The sequence below is a fragment of the Saimiri boliviensis genome, chromosome 14 (genome assembly GCF_048565385.1).
Source record: "Saimiri boliviensis isolate mSaiBol1 chromosome 14, mSaiBol1.pri, whole genome shotgun sequence".
Taxonomy (NCBI): Eukaryota; Metazoa; Chordata; class Mammalia; order Primates; family Cebidae; genus Saimiri; species Saimiri boliviensis.
In genome coordinates, this window is record NC_133462.1 from 88,192,075 (window position 1) to 88,212,280 (window position 20,206).

The window sequence follows — 20,206 nt, forward strand, 5'->3', positions numbered from 1 at the left end:
AATAAAGCAGAGACTTCAGCTGGCAAGGAAGTGAATAGAGAGCATCATCCTAGTCTGTAATACAATAATCATATAAACAAAGAGTTCTCCAGCGTGTCACAGTCAAACTTCCCCTCCACCAAACCAATTCCTTTCTGTCCTCAATGGTTTGTAGAGACTTTGTTATAATCAGGGGAAACACCCTCAAAACAAAAATAACCTATGTATTTGCCCTTAACTTTTCCTAGTGAACTATCAAAGGCATACATTTTACCTAACTTTAAAAAAATCATTCCTGGCCCGGGTGCAGTGGCTCACACTTGTAATCCCAGTACTTTGGGAGGCTGGGGTGGGTGGATCACTTGAGGTCAGGAGTTCCAGACCAGCCTGGCTAACACGGCGAAACAGTCTCTACTTAAAAAAAAAAAAAAAAAAAAAATAGCATGGTGTTGCATGCCTGTAATCCCAGCTACTCAGGAGGCTGAGACAGGAGAATTGCTTGAACCCAGGAGTCGGAGGCTCCTAAGCCAAGATTGTGCCACTGCATTCCAGCCTGGGCGACAGAGGGAGACTTTGTCTCAAAAAAAAAAAAAAAAACCACAACACATTCTTGGTCTTAAAGTAGCAACAGGAAGTTGATGATAAGGAGCCCTGAGAGCCTGGGGCATTAGGGAGATGGAAGCAAATTCCTACATTCCTCTCCTGCAATCCTTTCTTCACAAAGTAAGTAGAGAGAAGCTACGTTTGCTTGAGTGACTAAGCCCACTTATTTTACTGCTGTCACAGTATGGCTGGGCTCAGTGGCTCACTCCTGTAATCCCAGCACTTTGGGAGATCAAGGTGGGCAGATCACCTGAGGTCAGGAGTTCACGACCAGCCTGGCCAACATGGTGAAACCCTGTCTCTATTAAAAAAAAAAAAAAAAAAAAAATACAAAATTAGCCGAGTGTCATGGCAGGCACCTGTAATCCCAGCTACTCGGCAGGCTGAGGCAGGAGAATCACTTGAACCCAGGAGGCGGAGGTTGCAGTGAGCTGAGATTGCACCATTGCACTCCGGTCTGGGCAACAAGAGCAAAACAACATCTCAAAAAAAAAAAAAAAAAAAAGAAAATCAGTAGTCTCTTCCAGTCTACAGGACACTGAAGAGATTGAGCAGAAATAAAGGGCAGATTTTTAGAGGGTGTCCACGAAACAGCTTACAGAGAAGAGAGTTCTCAACGTCTTTTAGATTTTTTTTTTTTTTGAAAAACAATTTAACCTCCATTGCTATCCTTTTACAATTCCTGCTTGTTTGTCGTCAACCATTGCCTCTGAGTCTCTGCCATATGCGGATGTAGACTCGGACGTATATTCTTGAGTGCCTTGCAGGCTGCAGAGACTATGGGGAGGGACTGGGAATAAGAAAGGTAAAATCTTGTCATTGCCTTTCCACTGGTTTATGTGATCCAACTGTCTGGCCAGATGCTCCACCCCACAGCCATGTTAATAAAAAGAGCTGACCATATGATGGCAAAATGAGATGCTACTGGACCAGAGACAGGGAGGGCTTCTAGGAGTCTGAGCTAAAGGATGTTATCCATTTGTTATTTTACTCTCATTTTGAAAATTGTCGCTGGGCATGGTGGCTCACGCCTGTAATTCCAGCACTTTGGGAGGCCAACACCAGAGGATCTTGAGATCAGGAGTTCGAGACCAGCCTGACCAGTATGGTGAAACCCTGTCTCTACTAAAAATAGAAAAATTAGCTGGGTGTGGTGGCATATGCATGTAGCTCCAGCTACTTGGGAGGCTGAGGCAGAATTGCTTGGACCTGGAAGGCGGACGTTGCAGTGAGCTGAGACTGCGCCACTGCATGCCAGCCCGGGCGACAGACCGAGATTCTGTCTCAAAAAAAAAAAAAAAAAAAAGCCCTTTTTTCCACTTATTGAACCAGGGATAAGGAGTGCTTTTAGCAGAGTCTAAACTAAGGGATGCTAGATGTTTGTTATTTTACTCTCATGTTGAAAATGCCTCTGTTTCACTTACAAATATAAACATCTTTGCCTGGATTTCAAAATCCTTCACTATCTGTGTTCTGTGGCCTTTCAACCTCTTTACAGTTACCCACAAAGTGGTTCTTTGGCTGATCTTTGCACCTCCTGCTGTCTCAGCTAGTCACCTGTCTGTGCGTGTCCTGTTCAGACTCTACTCACTCTTCAAAGATGAACTTCTTATCTATGTCCTTGCTGAAGCGTTCTAACTACCCCTAAACTCTGCCTGTTCCCTCTCTGAATTCTTCTTGCTTGTTGAATCTGCATTAGTGCTTTTCTATGCCTTCCTATATGATTTTGTAAGTCACCCAGACTGATGAAGTAATAACAGATAGCTGTTAAACATTACCATGATCGCAGTCTCCAAATAAGTACTTGATTATTTGCATGACGAAGCTCCTTGGCTGCAAATCTCATTATGGGAATGAACTTCTAGAAATCAGGGTAATGAGATTCCAAGGTCTTGGGAGAAGTAACTTTTAATTTGGGGGAGGCAAGGCACGGTGGAGAGAGGGATGGGGGTCATTGGTCACATCCTAATTGTTAACAGATTGACTAATCGAATCTGAATCTTTTCAAGTAGGCAGGTGTTAAGAAGAAATTGAAGCTAGGCTAGGTGTTTGGGAAGCTCTTCCACGATTTAAATGAAACCAGTTCTCCCAAGTAAACTTACAAGTGAGTTTACTGAAACGCAGTGACAAATTTTTACAAAACTGTGGAGAGTAGGTGAGTTCCTAGGATGTTAAAGATAAGCTCAAATTCTTGAGATTTAAGATGGAAAGGAAAAGGGAAAGAGGATTCTATAGTTAGTTTTAAAACCGTCATACTTAATGCTGAACGCTGCAAAAAATTCTAGTATTACGTACTAGTCATACTAGAGATAGCTTATGAACACACACACATTTAAGTACTGATCATTAGCTTCCTATGAGAATTGAGAAAGAATAGGTATAGACAAAAATTTTCATTTTCTTAGTAAAAATATTTTTCCATAATAAAAGCAGCACGTGTTCACTAAAGAAAATGAAGAAAACAGAAAAACAGAAAAGAAATAAGTATTAATTGAAATATGATCACTTACTTTCTACTATGTCCTTCTAACTTTTTATACACAGATACATGTTTAAAAATTTTTTTTTTACAAAACTGAACTTATACTGTGCACGGTACTCATGAGCAACATGTATATTAAAGAGATTACATTTTGTTCAATTACTCATGTTATGAATGTTTCTTCTAAAATAATATTGTTTTACCAACTAAATGCATTGTTGGTAAGGAAATAAATTTAGAGAGTTGCAACCAAAATTGAGAAAAAAATAGGCACATAATACATTTTAAAATTTCAGATTGCATTGCACATAAGGGAATGTATTGTTTGTTATCTTATTTCAGTTCTATGCATATATAAACACACACAAATACAGTTTATACAATAACCATATATATGTACACACACATATACAAACACACACAAACACATACATATAACGTGTTGGTCAAATGCAGCTAATCTGGGCACACTGCTCATGGCTTAGCCCTGCTCTGTAAGGAACAGTAGAAACATTAATATTTTTTTACAAATGTGTCAAATACGGGTATCATTAAAATATGAAAGCCACTGCTTTAAAATTTAATTTTTAATATTTGTATAATTTTCCAACAGTAGATATGTCTTGATAAATTTAAGAAATTCACAATTAACTATACTTTCAGATTGTGTTCCATATTTGACAATTATATGATGCAACAAATATTTTTTATATGTGAGAACATCTGGATTTTCAAAGGATTAAATCACTAGAAGTTGAATTACTGATTCAAAGTGAGAGATTTTTGAGCCTTTTGGCAGATCCTGTCAAATTCTATTCCAGAAAAGTGGTAATAATTCATACTTTTATGAAGAGTATACGAGATCACCTATATTATAATGCTAGATCACCCTTTCTAATGCTAGATATGATATTAACCAAAAAATCTATTTAGAGGAAAAAGTGATTTTGCTGCTTTCTGAATTGTACTTGGCTATTAATAACAGTAGGTTTTCTTTTTTGCCTTCTCATATGTGGATTTGCTATTTGTATTTCTTTTGTTAAAACTGCCTAAGTCCTTTCCTCATTGATGTAATGGAGTGTTGCTCTTACGGAATTTTATGTTTGCAAGGAACTCCCTGTAGACCCTATGTTAAATTTTTGTCTGTCATAGAGATGCTCATTTATTCATTTTGAAAAGGAGTTACCAGATTTGAGGACAGGAACTTGCTTTAAACAAAAGATCTTCGGCTAAGTAAGGCATGCAGCAGTATTTGCAGTATCTCTGTGACTGAAAAAGAGAAATATGTGCTTCATAACTAAACAACAATAACCTTCAAGGTGTGCTTTTAGGACAGTGGAATTCTGTCTTCCTCCTGTTCCTTATGGCATTTTAATCAGTAATTTGGATGATTCAACTGATGAAATTCTGATAATATGTATGTATGATCTATATACGATAACCTTGGTTAAAAGACTGAGTAACAAAGAAATACTTCAAAAATTATGTAAAGTTATAAAAATGAGCTATAATTAACAAGATAAATTTAGTAGAAAGAAGGGTAAAGGGCCAGGCGCAGTGGCTCACGCCTGTAATCCCAGCACTTTGGGAGGCTGAGGCGGGCAGATCACGAGGTCAAGAGATCGAGACCATCCTGGCCAACATAGTGAAACCCCGTCTCTACTAAAAATACAAAAATTAGCTGGGTGTGGTGGCGTGCACCTGTAGTCCCAGCTACTCGGGAGGCTGAGACAGGAAAATTGCTTGAACCCGGGAGGCAGAGGTTGCAATGAGCCAAGATTGCACCACTGCACTCCAGCCTGGCACCTGTCGACAGAGTGAGACTGTCTCAAAAAAAAAAAAAAAAAAAAGAAAAAAAAGAAGGGTAAAGAACCAATGTACACTAAAGTGAATAAGTAAACAATGAACAAAGAATGACAAATGACAAAATTATGGAGATGTAATCTCAGCACATGAGAAAAAACAATCTAATTTTTAAAATATTTTATTTTAAGCCCCAAATGACATTATATACTGCTCTGGTTAGGAACTACAGTGGGAAAGTTGATGCAATTTTCAGGTTAGATTTTAAAAGTCATAGTATACAAAGCCAAGGAGGGGATACTCCCACTTTATGCTGGCTGGGTCACATCTCAAATATTATGTTTGGTTACGATTAGGAGGCCTATTGATGATCTGGAGCATATGTACAAAGCGAGCAATCAGGATAATGAAACAACAGGAAATTATTAAATGAGAAAACATTAGAGGCTCACTTTCGCAATGTGTCACTAAGATTTCATTTGCTAGTCACACTTAAGACATCTTTACTTTATCAAGTCTTTTTGTGTTCAGGCTAGTTTTCACAGAAATATCTTTTTCTTTTTAGACTCAAATTTCAACAGCTTTATTTTAATAAAGTGCTTAAATGCAATATGCAATAAATTTAATTATAAACAGCTATGGGAACAAACACAATGGACTCTTACACCATATAATTCAGTGGGTGGTGGCAGACACGTGAGGACATAACTGGAGAGCGGCCTCTCAGCTGTGACATTCCTGTGCTCTTCACATTCACCATGGAGAAGGCGGGGAACACTGGTATGTCTAGGGCACTGGTTTTCAAAGTGTGGTCTTAAAATCAGGAGGGTCAGTGTCACTGAGAATTGGTTAAAAATGAAATTCTTGAATTGGATTCCATCAGAAAATGATTTAAGCAGACTTTCTGAAACATAGAGTCCAGCACTCTGTGTTATAATGAGCATCAGGTGATTCTGATGCTCCTCAAGTGAGAACCATGGATGTTTAGAAAGGAGAGGTCAGCTGGGAATGCTTCTATTTGCGTGATAAATTTTAACCTGTATGGTTTGGGGATGCTTATAGCCAATGCAGAGCAGAGAAGAAGAATAATTCTAACGTAATCAGAGATGAGGTTACAGAATCTGCATTTGCCAAGTCCCTGGTGATTCTGAGGCATGGTTAGTTGAACCACACTTAGAAAAATAATGAAGGAAGCCAGACTTGGTGGCTCATGCCTGTAATCTCAGCACTTTGGGAGGCCGAGGTGGGTGGCTCACTTGAGGTCAGGTGTTTGAGACTAGCCTTGCCAGCATGGTGAAATCTCCTCTCTACTAAAAACACAAAAATTAGCCGGGTGTAGTGGTGCATGCCTGTAATTCTATGGGAGGCTGAAGCAGGAGAATCACTTGAGTCCAGGAGGCGGAGGTTCCAGTTAGCCGAGATCATACTGCTGCACTCCAGCCCAGGTGACAGAGTGAGACTCCGTTGAAAAAAAAAAAAAAAAAAAAAAAGAAAAATAATGAAGTAGAGTTTTCTTTTCTTTTTTTAATTTATAAACTTGTTTTTTATAGAGAACAGGCCTATTTTGTTGGCCAGGCTGGTCTTGAACTCCTGGCGTTAAGTGATGCTCTGTCTCTCTCACCTGCAGTGCCAGCTGCCCCACTATTTAGTAGACAGGCCACTTGCTTAGGCCTCTTCCTCTCCCTGCCTACTCTGCACTGCTTTAAAAAAAAACTATCATCATTTACATTAAGGAAGTAAGTGGAAAGCCAGATGTGTTCACTGAACAGTTAACTTGCATAAGCAGAATGAACCAGCTTAGGCACACATGTTAGTAGTATCCCCAGAGCAGTAATTTGTGTTCATATCTGTCCTCTTGCAAAGTGTAAGCTTCCTATGAGCAGGGGCTTTGTCTTAGCTATCCATTCTGAGAACAGAGCCTGGCAAACAGTAGCTTCCCAATAACTGTTTTCTTTGTTGTTGTTGTTGGATAAAAGAATCTAGTAGTGCCTGAATACACGGGTGCCCTTGGGTTGTAAATTATCATACAGAGCCCCCAGGCTGGTCTCTGGCTGAGGTCTCATAGCTACTGGCATAAACCCAAGACTTCATATTTATTGGAAGAGTACTGTGGGAAATGTGCTTTGGGAACAGTACTTTGGGAAACGCTATAGACACTTATGTCCCTGGCATATGTAGCTGCAGGGAGGACATTTCCCACTTGCGGGGAGTGTGTACTCAGCAGTCCAACAACATTCCTTAGGAACCTCAGGGCTGCCCTGGACACTCTGTGACAAAAACTCATGATACAATTCAGGGCTCATAGAACTCAAGCAGCAACTTAAGAACTAACGATGTTACCAGGGGAAAAATGAAGATATATTGGCTGAACTAAATTAGGCTACATGGTCTGACACACTGCCCACCGATCGATTTACATCATGCTGCAGCGAAACGAAAATTGTTTTCTCAGGCAAGTCATCATCACCCCCAGTTTCAATAAAATAAGATGGATAGCCATATCTGCCAGCTACAGAATGACAAATGAGATGGTTTCAGGTCCACAGCAGAAGAAAGAAGAGAAAATAGTTCATCTTTGAGCAGACTTACTTCATGTACTTGCTGGTAATATCTACGGTGGGGAAACTCAACGACCAGTTTATAAATTATTTTCACTGAAGGTGTAGTAGGAATTTTTTTTTTTAAGACGGCATCTCGCTCTGTTGCCCAGGCTGGAGTGCAATGGCACAATCTCAGCTCACTGCAACCTCCGCCTCCCAGGTTCAAACAATTCTCCTTCCTCAGCCTACTGAGTAGGCGGCATCATAGGCAGGCGCCGCCACCACACCCGCCTAATATTTTTGTACTTTCAGTAGAGACAGGGTTTCACCATAATGGCCAGGCTGGTCTTGAACTCCTGACCTTGTCATCTGCCGGCCTCAACCTCCCAGAATGCTGGGATAACAGGCGTGAGCTACCGCGCCTGGCTGTAGTAGGCATTTTTCAGCAGAGTTTACCTATATTAGTGTATCTGTAATCCCAAGCAACAAAACCCATAACACTCAACCACAAAAGAATGTGTACAAAGTCTTTCTTTAAGATAAATTCACAGAGGCGGAGATATAAAATCAAAACTTCCTTCTCATAAGTTCCCAGTCTGCTTGTGTCCTATGATGAATGTTTTGCAAAGCCGATAACCTGATGTATTATGACAGTGTTTATGTAAATTGAGGGTCTGACTCATGCCTTGGAGCCCTTACCATGCCTACAACTTCATTAGTATACACATAACCTAAAAAATGACCTTTCTGAATACTCTAAGATTCTCTCTGCTTTATTGTGGTAGAAACTGATATCAAGAGAAGTGAAAGTAAGGACAGTCAAGTTGTCTTTTCTAAGCACAAAAGAGTATCACACAACCCGACACTTGGTCAAAACGGAATACAGGTTGATGAATGAATGATTTAGAAACTAGTATAATGGTATATAATAACAATGATATAAATGTAGCAGATGCCACCAGGTCAGTTTTCTTTATTGGTATTACTTATGGGGAAAAAAATCCAGTGGCAAGTTTATACGTTTTCTTTTTAGGTGTTCCAGGACCCTTTCCAAAACAGCCTATTTACACTAACGTGCGTGTAGGTCCAATTATAAAGTTCAAAGTGCTCAGCCAGGAGTGACATGGCTCAACCCCGAACAGAACCAAGGTCCAGCCCAAACGTGCCAGGAATGGGCAGCTGAGGGACCGCCCAAGAGGATTTGACACTGTACGACCCTGCTCCTAACCTGGCTCCATAGCTGGGCTGGGGCTGTGTTTCCCAAACGTGGCATCCGTATTATTCACAGTTTAACACTGCATGCAGAGGGTAGTAGTTCCCAGCTTAACAGTCTTGGTGGCTATTAGGATGGAGGGAAATTTCACACTAGATTTTACATTTAATAAAAACCAAGTTAAAAATCATTTGACCGGCTGGACGTGGTGGCTCAGGCTTGTAATCCCAGCACTTTGGGAGGCCGAGGTGGGTCGATCACGAGGTCAAGAGATCGAGACCATCCTGGTCAACAAGGTGAAACCCTGTCTCTACTAAAAATACAAAAATTAGCTGGGCATGGTGGGGCGTGCCTATAGTCCCAGGTACTCGGGAGGCTGAGGCATGGGAATCCTCAGGAGGTGGAGAGGTTGCAGTGAGTCGAGATAGTGCCATTGCACTCCAGCCTGGGTAACAAGAGCGAAACTCCATCTCAAAAAAAAAAAAAAAAAAAAATCATTTGACCAGGGTCTGGAAACCATCCTTAGAGTCTTCAACAGTGTTTTAAATTAAACAATGTAAGTTTCCCAAAAAGTAGCTACAGTTCTTCACTGACTAAAGACTAATTGGTAATGGAGGTCTGTTATTAATGGGTAACACACTGGTTTTGGAAATCAGGAATACAACATCTGATTCCCACCTTCCAGAATATGTTATTTTTCCCTCTAGTGTATGCTCTTGCATTAAGGAAAAAATAAAGATACAAAACAGAGAAAAAGAGACAGATAGCTCTTCTCTTGTAAATTTACATTCCATTTAAGTAAGCAGTTCAATGTTTTATGAAAAGAAAATCAATATATAACTTGGATTTTATCATACTATAACCTATAAAAGCAATGAATAAATACATAAGCAACAACCTAAATGCCCATTAATAGATGATAAGACAAATTATAGGGCATATCCATTCTAAGGAATTTTGCGTGGTTAATAAGTAGAATCTTGTAGGAGAATAGCCAATTATTTGGAAGAATTTACAATGCATTTTAAGCGAATAAAGAATGTTTCAAAAGAATATTTAAATATAATTAAATTCTTAAATATTTACATTTATTAATATACTTTCATATTAATAAATGCTAATTGTAGCTATGTCTGGGTAGAGAGAGTGGTCTAGAGGTGAAGAAACAGAGGTTCAGCAGTTTAAATGCTTTTTTGAAAATTGTTATTATAATTATTATTATTTTTGTAGAGACAGGGTCTCGCCATGTTGCCCAGGTTGGTCTTGAACACTTGGACTAGAGCCATCCTCCTGCCTCAGCCTCCCAAAGTGCTGGGATTACAGGCATGAGCCACTGCGCCCAGCCTTAAATAATTTTTTAAAATTCACATGGCAAGAAAACATAGGACTAGGTTTCAAACCCGAACAGAAACACATCAAATTCCTTCGCCCAGGCTCTTTTGACCATGTTACCACTTATATAATCTGAATCAGGTTGTATTAACCAGTGATTCCATAGTGGGCTTAGAGAAATCATTTAATTTTATGTAACCAAAGGAACATTCTAAAAAAAACTAATAAGCATTGTATCCTCTCCGTTTTAAATTTCAAAAAAGAGGATTTATATTTACATTTTCTCCTATCAACATTTAAACAATTGAGTTACAAAGTTAAAAACAGATTTGGGCCAGGCACAGTGACTCATACCTGTAATCCCAGTACTTTGACAGTCCGAGGTGGCAGATCACTTGTGGTCAGGAGTTCGAGACAACCCTGACCAACATGATGAAACCTCGTCTCAACTCAAAACACACAAAAATAGCCCAGTGTGTTGGCGGGTGCCTGTAGTCCCAGCTACTCAGGAGGCTGAGGCCAGAGAATTGCTTGAACTAGGGAGGTGGAGGTTGCAGTGAGCCGAGACTGAACCACTGCACTGCAGCCTGGGTGACAAGAGTGAAATTGTGTCTCAACAACAACAACAACAACAACAACAACAAAACAGATTTGATCCTAAAGATCAACTGACTTCAGAGCCAACGCACTCCTGTTAAAGTTCTCTCACGGAGTCTCCACCATTTCTTGTCATTCCCTGCAGTCTCCAGTACACAGTTAGTGCTCAATGCACTAACATCAATACACCAGGACAGACGGGATCGGACGGGCAAGGAGGCATCATCTCGTTTCTATTGCTTCTTCTTTTCTTATTTTTTTTGAGACGGAGTTTCACTCTTGTTACCCAGGCTGGAGTGCAATGGCGTGATCTCGGCTCACCGCAACCTCCACCTCCTGGGTTCAGGCAATTCTCCTGCCTCAGCCTCCTGGGTAGCTGGGATTACAGGCACGCGTTACCATGCCCAGCTAATGTTTTGTATTTTTAGTAGAGACGGGGTTTCACCATGTTGACCAGGATGGTCTCGATCTCTGGGGTTTCACCATGTTGACCAGGATGGTCTTGACCTCGTGATCCACCCGCCTTGGCTTCCCAAAGTGCTGGGATTACAGGCTTGAGCCACCGTGCCTGGCTTCTATTGATTCTTTTAAAGCCTCTACAGACAATTGTCTTCATTAAGAGAGGGTAAAAATATTTCCCAAAAGAGATTAGATTAGGTGAATCCCTGGGCGGTCAACATTAATACTCCCTAATATTCATTTTCACTTCACTACTTTTGTAGCCGAGAGTCAGGCTGATGTAACTTCCACTTCACGCAAAGTAAAGACAGGAGGTGAGTCACACAGTTGGCATTGATTGTGAATCTTGATTGAAGGTATGGCTGATCAGTCATCCTACCCTGTTTTCCCTTGTTTCCTATCTGTCCCTCTTTAACGTCTGTGTCGCAGCCAAACGTTATGGTTTTTCTTATCTTACCATCTTTTTTTTTTTTTTTTTTTTTTTGAGACAGAGTTTCGCTCTTGTTACCCAGGCTGGAGTGCAATGGCACGATCTCGGCTCACCGCAACCTCCGCCTCCTGGCTTCAGGCAATTCTCCTGCCTCAGCCTCCTGAGTGGCTGGGATTACAGGCACACGCCACCATGCCCAGCTAATTTTTAGTATTTTTAGTAGAGACGGGGTTTCACCATGTTGACCAGGATGGTCTTGAACTCTCGACCTCGTGATCCACCCGCCTTGGCCTCCCAAAGTGCTGGGATTACAGGCTTGAGCCACCGCGCCCGGCGATGCTATGATATTTTAATGGTTGAAAAAGTGGTGTCAGATTTGATGATGGTGATGAAGAAAATAATTTTCATAATTCTTAAAGCATATGAACTTTATCGAAAGAGAATAAAGTCAACTTAATAAGAATAACATTTAAAGGTAAGAAAGGACAGAGTAACCCTTGAAAACCAACCTTAAGAGACTTCTCTGACAGCAAGAAAAATAAAGACAGACAAGAGTAAACAAGAAATGAAAAGGAGCTTTCTTGAGACAGCAAACCACAATGAGGACATTACACAAATGTGAGTTATTTTTATCCTACCCATTTTAGGATTAATGAAAAGAATGAGAGTAATCTATAAAGAGTAATGGATTTAAAGTAAAAAAAAAGCTTGCTTCCAGTTCTGGCTATAACACTCAACAGCTGAGATACGGCAAAGGTGAGCTCACCTCACACTCCCCCATTTGTCTGTCTGTGAAAAGGAGGTGATACCTGCCTGCCTGCCTCCCGGGATTGTTGTGCATGCGAACAATGACCAGAACAACAACAAAACAAACAAAAAGGAAGCCATATTTTTTGGACAAGTGAAAGTGCAATGCAATCCTCAGATGTTTATTATAATTTTTCTCTAAAGTGCCAGTAACTGTTTATGAGTCTGGGTAACTAACAAAAGCTCCCTGGAATGGCTGACCAGCAAAATATTTTTGTCTCTGGGGTGAAACAAAAACAACAATGCCATTTTTCTAACCTCGGTTATAAAAACCCTAGTCTGGAACATGTAAACCAACTTACTAAAATAGGCACGAATTGGAAATGGATTCAGACTGGGGAGGAGGGTATCATCAGGTGTCAAGATTTATTTATTTTTTGTCAGTTGGGAGAATGTCAAAGAGCAGGGTGGATCCGTGGAAATAGCAACAGGGAACAAAATACATTTGGAGTCAGTCCCAGCTCCTTCACTAACTATGTGACTCTGAAAAAAATTATGCACCTCCTTTGACTTTTCAAATTTCTTACCTATAAAATGGGTAAAATAATGGGTATAATAATACCTACCTTACAGAGTCAGCCTATGGATGAAATTAAATTAGATAATACTATAAGTGCCCAGTGCAGAGCCTGGTACATGGCAGATATTCAATGAATGTGAGTTGTTAACTCATTTTCCCCCATTATTTTCCTAGACTACATACTTGTTTAGTAAATTTAAGAAATTCTATTTATTTCTTGGATACTGTTGACCATGTAACCTCCCTGTATGTCCTCGAGCAACCTGTGTAGAAGATTCCTTTAAAATCTTTACACAAATTCCGTCTTTACTCCATTAAGTCTATCTGATCATAATAAAAATCACTCATTCTTTATCTTATGTTAAATTGTTTTATTGAACCTATAAAGATGCTTCATAAAATTTAGGATGTAAAGACCAAGGATGCTTGATGCAGCTGCTGACCCTTAAGTTATAAAACATGGAACACTAAACCAAGGGGAAATTCAGAGACCCTTTCTAATTTCCTTACTCCATTTATTCAGAATAACACCCAAATAAAAGTACTAAGTAACAAAGATCACATTTTATTTTTCTGTATGGAAAAGGATTCATGCTAAACAACAGTGTCTGAAAATCTGAAAATTATTCTGGTTTGTGTGTGGGTATGGAAGGTACTTGTTTTCCTTCAATAATTCCATTTTTTTAAACCTCTCTTTAAGAAGGTGGTTGCTCTTCTTAGTCTACTGAAATTCTACAAATCCAGTTAAATATTACTTCTGGGAATTCTCAGATTCCATACTGGCCCTCCCTCATCACCCTAACACCCGATAGAAATTGTTTATCTTTCCCTTGTACCTCCTAAAATTTTGTTTATACCACTGGGTACCGTTGCAATCAAGCTCTATCCAGGATGTCCAACCTTTTGGCTTTCCTAGGCCACATTGCAAGAGGAATTATCTTGGACCACACATAAGATATACTGACACTAATGATAGCTGATAGTCTTAAAAAAAAGGTCTGTGTATAATTTTTATAATATCCACCACCACAGATAAGCAAAAAAGTCCTTGCATTCAAAGGGTTGGACATGGCTGCAAGTCTATGCTTTCTACATGGTCCCAAGACATAGCCCACGGTTTAGAATAGAGGTGGCATTTGGGTGAATTTTGATCGAAGGTGTGGATGAACAGTCCTCCCTTCCCTTTATTTCCTATTGGTCGTTCCTTGAAGTTTGCAGTGTGAGACTATATGGTGCTATTTTAAGAGTCTGTCAAGTGGGTTAGATATGACGTTGGAAGAAAGACAACCATTTGACTTCCCCTTTCCCTCTTCCCCAGCTTGCATCACTATTTTAAATTATATCACAGAAATTTTCCATTAGAATTTCGAGACCATACATTCTGTCAGCATTATGTTTGAAAAGGATTAATTTGAAATGCTTCTTAAACAATACACAGAGTATCTTACAATATCTGATAGTCACCTTCTCCGGCAAAATCTTGGAGAATTTTTTGACATTGTCCTTATTACCCCATGGTGGCTTATGAGGCATGCTTCAGAAAATTCTGTATTAAAGAACAGAGGTTCCAATCGCGCCAACCAAAATTTTGGATACAATGTGATTAATTCCTGGAGTCTGTCATTCTCCATCCCTTTAATTGATGCAATCACATTCAATGTTCACAGGAATAGATACTGTTCACAGGAATATATACTGTTCTTTCAAATACTCTGTGTATTGTTGCAATGGTAATTCACAAGTAGAACTGAATAACATTCCCACCACAAGGATCCTTGAAGGAAACTGAAAACAAAAGCCATATCTTTGTTGAATCCAGTTGGCTCACATTTCCACACACATAACTCCACTGAACTGGCCATCACAGCAAAAGCCACAACACACACATACAGCAGCATGGAGCTAACCACACAGCTCAACAGACAATGCAGACAAACTTGAGTATAAACCAAGATTTTTCTACCTCTTTTCATAACAGGTTAGAGCTGGCCCTCAGTGTTGGTGTACAGTTTTTATGGCATGGGAAAATAGGGATGTTTCTGCCCTATAAAAATAAATGTGTTGAAGGCTTTAGTTTGAGCTTACACAATGTCAGAAAGTTCCAAAGCTACTGGCACAATACAAAAAAAAAAAAAAAAAAAAAAAAGAGTCTTACAAACAAATATATATCATCAAAACACATGGCAAGATACTGAGAAAACACTGGTAGAGAAAACTAGTTTTCTCGGATGACTTATGCAACAGTTTTCAGCACCTTCCTGAAAAATAAGGAATAAGAAAGGCAGGCTAGTGGGTCTTTGGTGGGGCATAACTTGTCACCAACCACCGCTCATATAAAATCTTTAATTTTAAACTGCTCAGTAGATCATTTTTTCTCTGCAGAAGTAAAAAGCATACAACTCTCACTGTTCTTAATCTTTTAAGTCTCAGGAAGGGCTAAGGGAAAGAGCATAGAAATGCATGCACTATTTTTAATAAAGGAATATAAGGAATAAAAATAAAAATATAAAGAATAATTATTATTCCTTCCTTTTATATATCGTAATATAAACTTCCTTCCAAACTTTAGTTCTGTACAGATACTTGTTCTTCTATAACACCCTCTTCTACTCTGGAAAGGGATGCGACAGAAAGTTAAGTAGGAAACAGGAAGTTCTGAATTTGAATAAAAGAAATGCTTTTGCTGTTATCAAGAAATCAAGGTGGGCATCAGGGCTAGAAATAGGGAAATTGGAAAAATTTCACTGGACTTAATGATTCATAATTCCTCAAAAAAAAAATAAAACTTACCACATTCTGTGCAAATTTTTCAAAAGATGTTCTGCGATCCATAGAGTTTCCAGACTTAACGTGTGTGGGGTAGGATAGGGTGAAGGGAAATAAGGGAAGGTTGAAAACAAAAAAAGAAAGCAAGGAAAACAGAGCAGAAAAAGACAGGATAATGAAATGATGCAACACCAAATCCATGTTCTAAATCAGAGGGCCCACGGAGGTAGGAGAGCCGTCAAGGGAGGCTTCTTCTCAAAGCACATGGGGCTCTGCTTTCATTAATGCTAACGCCAAAAACTTTCCTTGTACAAACGAAATGGAGTGATTCAAGCAAAATCAAATTAAGCTGAAATGAAGTAGATATGTGAAGCCTTTATAGTGACATTTGCAAAGCCTAAATACTTAAAAGTCTGGCAGCATATCCTCAGAGTATCCTCAAAACTTTTATCAGAAAAAAATTTCTGTTGACAACATAATTAATTCTATAGAGCATTAATGTCTAACAGAACTTTCCAAAAGGATGGAAATTTCATTCTACGCTGTCCAATACAGAAGCCTCTAGCTGTGGTCCTTGAGCACTTGAAATTTGGCTGGAACTTTATATAATTTTAATTAGCTAAGATGTAAGCAGTCTCATGTGGCTAGTGACTGCCGTAGTGGATAGTGTTACTAAAAGCATCCATTTCCAGTTGTAAAGGCTTTTAAAAACCTTATTAGCCTACATGATAATCATGAATTACACAAAATTACAATTTAAACTCAGAATTTCAAGAAGGTATATGAACTATTTTAAGATAAAAAAATGATGTTGATATTGATGTCCAGATTTTCTCTTCCCTGTTATATTGATTACATAAGGAGTTACGAACAAGAGACATTGATTATTAACATTATTGAATAGTGAGGTCTACTATGATGCTCCTATAATCTGCTTTGCTACCATTCTGGGTATAAAATTCACCTAAGGGATATTAAGTGATTCAGGATAAATGCCAAATGAAAATATTCAGAAGCAAACATTCCTATATTTCGTCATCTATTATTGAAAAAGGTGAGTCTACTTTCAGTTATGAGTTCTGTGGTTCAAAACATACCTTCTAGCTTACTAAACAAAGAAACCCCTCTTAAGTTTTCGACCTAATGACATCGTTACTCTCTTTTCTTTATTGTAATTTTGATTCCATGAAACTAGGCATACAGAAGACTAACATGAAACATGAAAACAGCTTCTAATAAATTTTGCAAAGCATGAACATCTGCAGAAACAAACAAACAGAAAGTAATACAGTAAACAATAAACAAACAAAAACAAAAACAACTTAAATGGCCCTTATAAAATGCAAAGGTTTGGGGGAGGGTCTCGGAGTATGTTCACTTACCATTAGTCCAATACTCAGGATTCAGCAGAGGTAATTACTCCAAATAATTATAACTGAGAACCAGGTCAAGAGAAAACAACTCACAAAAATACAATACCTTTTTCTTTGCCTGTAGAAGCTCCTGATAGGCACTGGATCTTATAAAACGTGGGTATGAATCACTTTTCATCAGTTTGTAAATGTGCTCCTAGAAAGAAATAATGGTTGAGGTGCTTCTTTATTATTTCTTGGGAAAAGTAATAATAGAGACCAAATCTAGTAGCAGCTAAAAATAGTAACAGTAATAACAATGCTGGTTAGAATACAGGACATTTAGATCTTCAAATTCATTATCTCATTCATGGATCATTGTTTAAACTGGTTTAGGAGCTACTGAGGAAGGAAATCACATCCAGTCATTTAAAAAAAAGGAATTTGGTTAACAAGATGTTGTAAAATAACTTCAGATCAAGTTACTGACTTATATAGATCACTAGAGAATATAACTAAATTCGCTGTCTCTTAAAATTACTCTAGGCCTGAAGTCGGTAATGTGAAGTCAGACTGAGTAATCATTCTGGATGCCTTTGGCTTCTACATTTACTGGGAGGGTGCCAACTGCCCAGATAAATAAAATCATCTCTTTGATACAAACTGCATGGAAAATTGTCTTCCACACCCACTTTGGGTCAGAGCACAAGTCCCAAAATAAATTTTGTGATATTTAATTGCTAAATCTCCAAATTTGTGTGCTTTTTTATTACTTACTCAGTGACAGCTTAGGTAAATACTGGATCATTCACCCCTAAGAAGTTTGCAAAATTCTGTTTTGATGATGAATTTTGGTAGACAAAGAAGTCAAAGAAAGAAAAAAGGTACTCATTCAATTCAGTCTGGACCCAATCCAGGGAGATTCTACTCTCGTCTACTGCAGCTCAGGGAGCTTACATGTGCCTTGATCTTCCTAGTCTAGTGAATATCAGTTAGGTGTAGAGCTTCAAACTAGTGGAGAGTATTCTGGATGTCCCAATTTTTTTTTGTTGTTGTTGTTGCTTGAAGAAAATATGTTTTTTTTTTTTTTCTTTTTTCTTTTTTTATGAGACGGAGTCTTGTTCTGTTGCCAGGCTGGAGTGTAGTGGCATGATCTTGGCTCATTGCAACCTCCAGCTCCCAGGTTCAAGCAATTCTCCTGCTTCAGCTTCCTGAGTAGCTGGAATTACAGGCACCCGCCAGCATGCCTGGCTAAATTTTTGTATTTTTAGTAGGGACAGGGGTTCACCATGTTGGCCTGCCTGGTCTTGAACACCTGACCTCAGGTGATCCACCTGCTTCAGCCTCCCAAAGTGCTGGGATTACAGGCGTGAGCCACTGCACCTGGCACTAGAAAATATGTTTTAAAAAATGACTCCAGTTCTCTGGCCTTAAACATAACAGCATTCATTTGAAGTTACTCTAAACCTATTTAAAGACATTCAGGATTAAGTCTCAAGACCTAGCCCAAGGGTGAATCTTCAAAGAATTTTTTAAGTTTGGAACTATATGGGAATTTGTGTGAAAAGTAGGCAAATGGCTGGCTTTGGAGTTAAGCATTCTGAGATTCAGATCCTACCCTGCTCAAGAACTACCACTTACAAATAGGATACATTTAGGCCAACGTTTTCATCTCTCTGATCCTTAATTTTCTAATCTAAAAAATAGTATTGTTGTGATGATTAAAGGAATAATAAATGTGTAGCGAAGCATGGGGTGTTCATAGTAAGTGCTCAAATATACTTGGGTATACGACAGGTACTCTTTTTAAGTGCTTTCCGGTATTAGGTAATTTAACCCTTACACAGCATCTATGGGATTGGTAACCATTGTGCCCATTTTACAAGATGAAGAAATTTTGAGGGATGGAGAAGTGGTCACAGAGCAGAGCTGAAATCAGAACCCAGGCAATTTACCTTAAGATAGGATTTCTTTTAAAACCATACACACACACACACACACACACACACACACACAACTAGAATTAAATATCTGAGCTTAACTGAAAAATCTAGGGCCAAGTGGTAATGTTTTCTATAGACAACATATTTTTTCTTTAAGAAAAGAGGATCCTATTAGAAAAGAATATTTTTAAATGACACAAATAACAACAACAACAAAAAGTTCTTTTTTAAATCTCAGGAAGGACATTCCAAACATTTTACACATTACTGGCTCTACAAAGATGCTTGACATTTTATCTTGGACAGAAGGAAAGAAAAATCAGCAGAGAAGTGAGCAATAGGGCCAGAATTTCTGGCCTGCTCTCTGTCATGTGTCTCTCTAGAGTGTAATTATTTCTACATCGGAGACCATGGCTGAACCACATGTGATGGGTATCCAGCTAGCTGCTAAAATCCTTGTTCGTTTTCTACACAGTTGCTGATTTTTTTAAATGAAAGCCAAGGAGAAATATATTTTCTATAGAGAGTAGAAATAAGAAAGGATATTTGTGTTATCTCATTCTTCGTCTTCTGTATTTTATTTTAGTAATGTGTGTGTGTGTTTTTAAAGGTACTTTTTAGAATTAATATTCTTCTCCAAAAGAAGTTTAAGAAATTATAAAGTATGCAGGTTCTGATTTAAAAACCAACTTCAACACATCATTAGGGAGAGGGTACAGTGACTAATGTCTGCAATTCCAGCACTTTGAGAGGCTAAGGTGAAAGGACTGCTTGAGCCCAGGAGTTGGAGACCAGCCCGGGCAACATAGGGAGACCCACCTTCTCTCTACAAAACATATAAAAAAATTAGCCAGGCATGGTGGTGCATGCCTGTGGTCCCAGCTACTTGGGAGACTGAGGTGGGAGGATTGTTTAAGCCTGGGAGGTCTCAGCTATAGTGAGCCACGATCATGCCACTGTACTCCAGCCTGGGTAACAACGAGAGACCCTGTTTCCAAAAATAAAATAAAACATATATTTTAAAAACCACATTATTAGGAAACACTATCCCCTCGTTACAAGTTTATTTTTCTTCTTGAGTATCAATATTTTTTGAGAGACAGCAGAAATTCAAGTTGTTTCTACGAAGGGAATTAAGATCCAGTTTGAGAAAAGATTATTAAAAATTTGTCTTAGGAAGTTAGAATCAGTTTTCTTTTTTTTCTTTTTGTAGGCTAAAAAATTAACTTGAAAAATTAATAAATATCAGAATTTACTATTTGATTTTTTCACCACAGACAAAACTGGTTTGAGGTTGACAAAAGTTTAAACTAATTCAGTTTGAATAATTTATAATAATGAATAATTAGGAATGTCAGAGTCAGAATCTCTATATTGAAG

The 20,206-nt window shown here is 38.6% G+C and overlaps 1 protein-coding gene across 5 annotated transcripts in view; it reads right to left on the minus strand.

Moving 5' to 3' along the window:
- RGS7 (regulator of G protein signaling 7) overlaps positions 1-20,206 on the minus strand; it is a 521,801-nt gene that overhangs the window by 5,893 nt on the left and 495,702 nt on the right. For 4 of the 5 annotated variants that reach the window (XM_074385390.1, XM_074385392.1, XM_039464304.2 and 1 more), the window contains 2 exons: positions 17,011-17,100; positions 14,729-14,809 (listed from right to left, as the gene is read on the minus strand). In XM_074385390.1, coding sequence (XP_074241491.1) covers positions 14,735-14,809; positions 17,011-17,100 — 165 coding nt within the window. In that variant the 3' untranslated portion in view covers positions 14,729-14,734. The remainder of the gene's footprint in view (positions 1-14,728; positions 14,810-17,010; positions 17,101-20,206) is intronic. The other variant, XM_039464305.2, reaches the window with a different exon arrangement.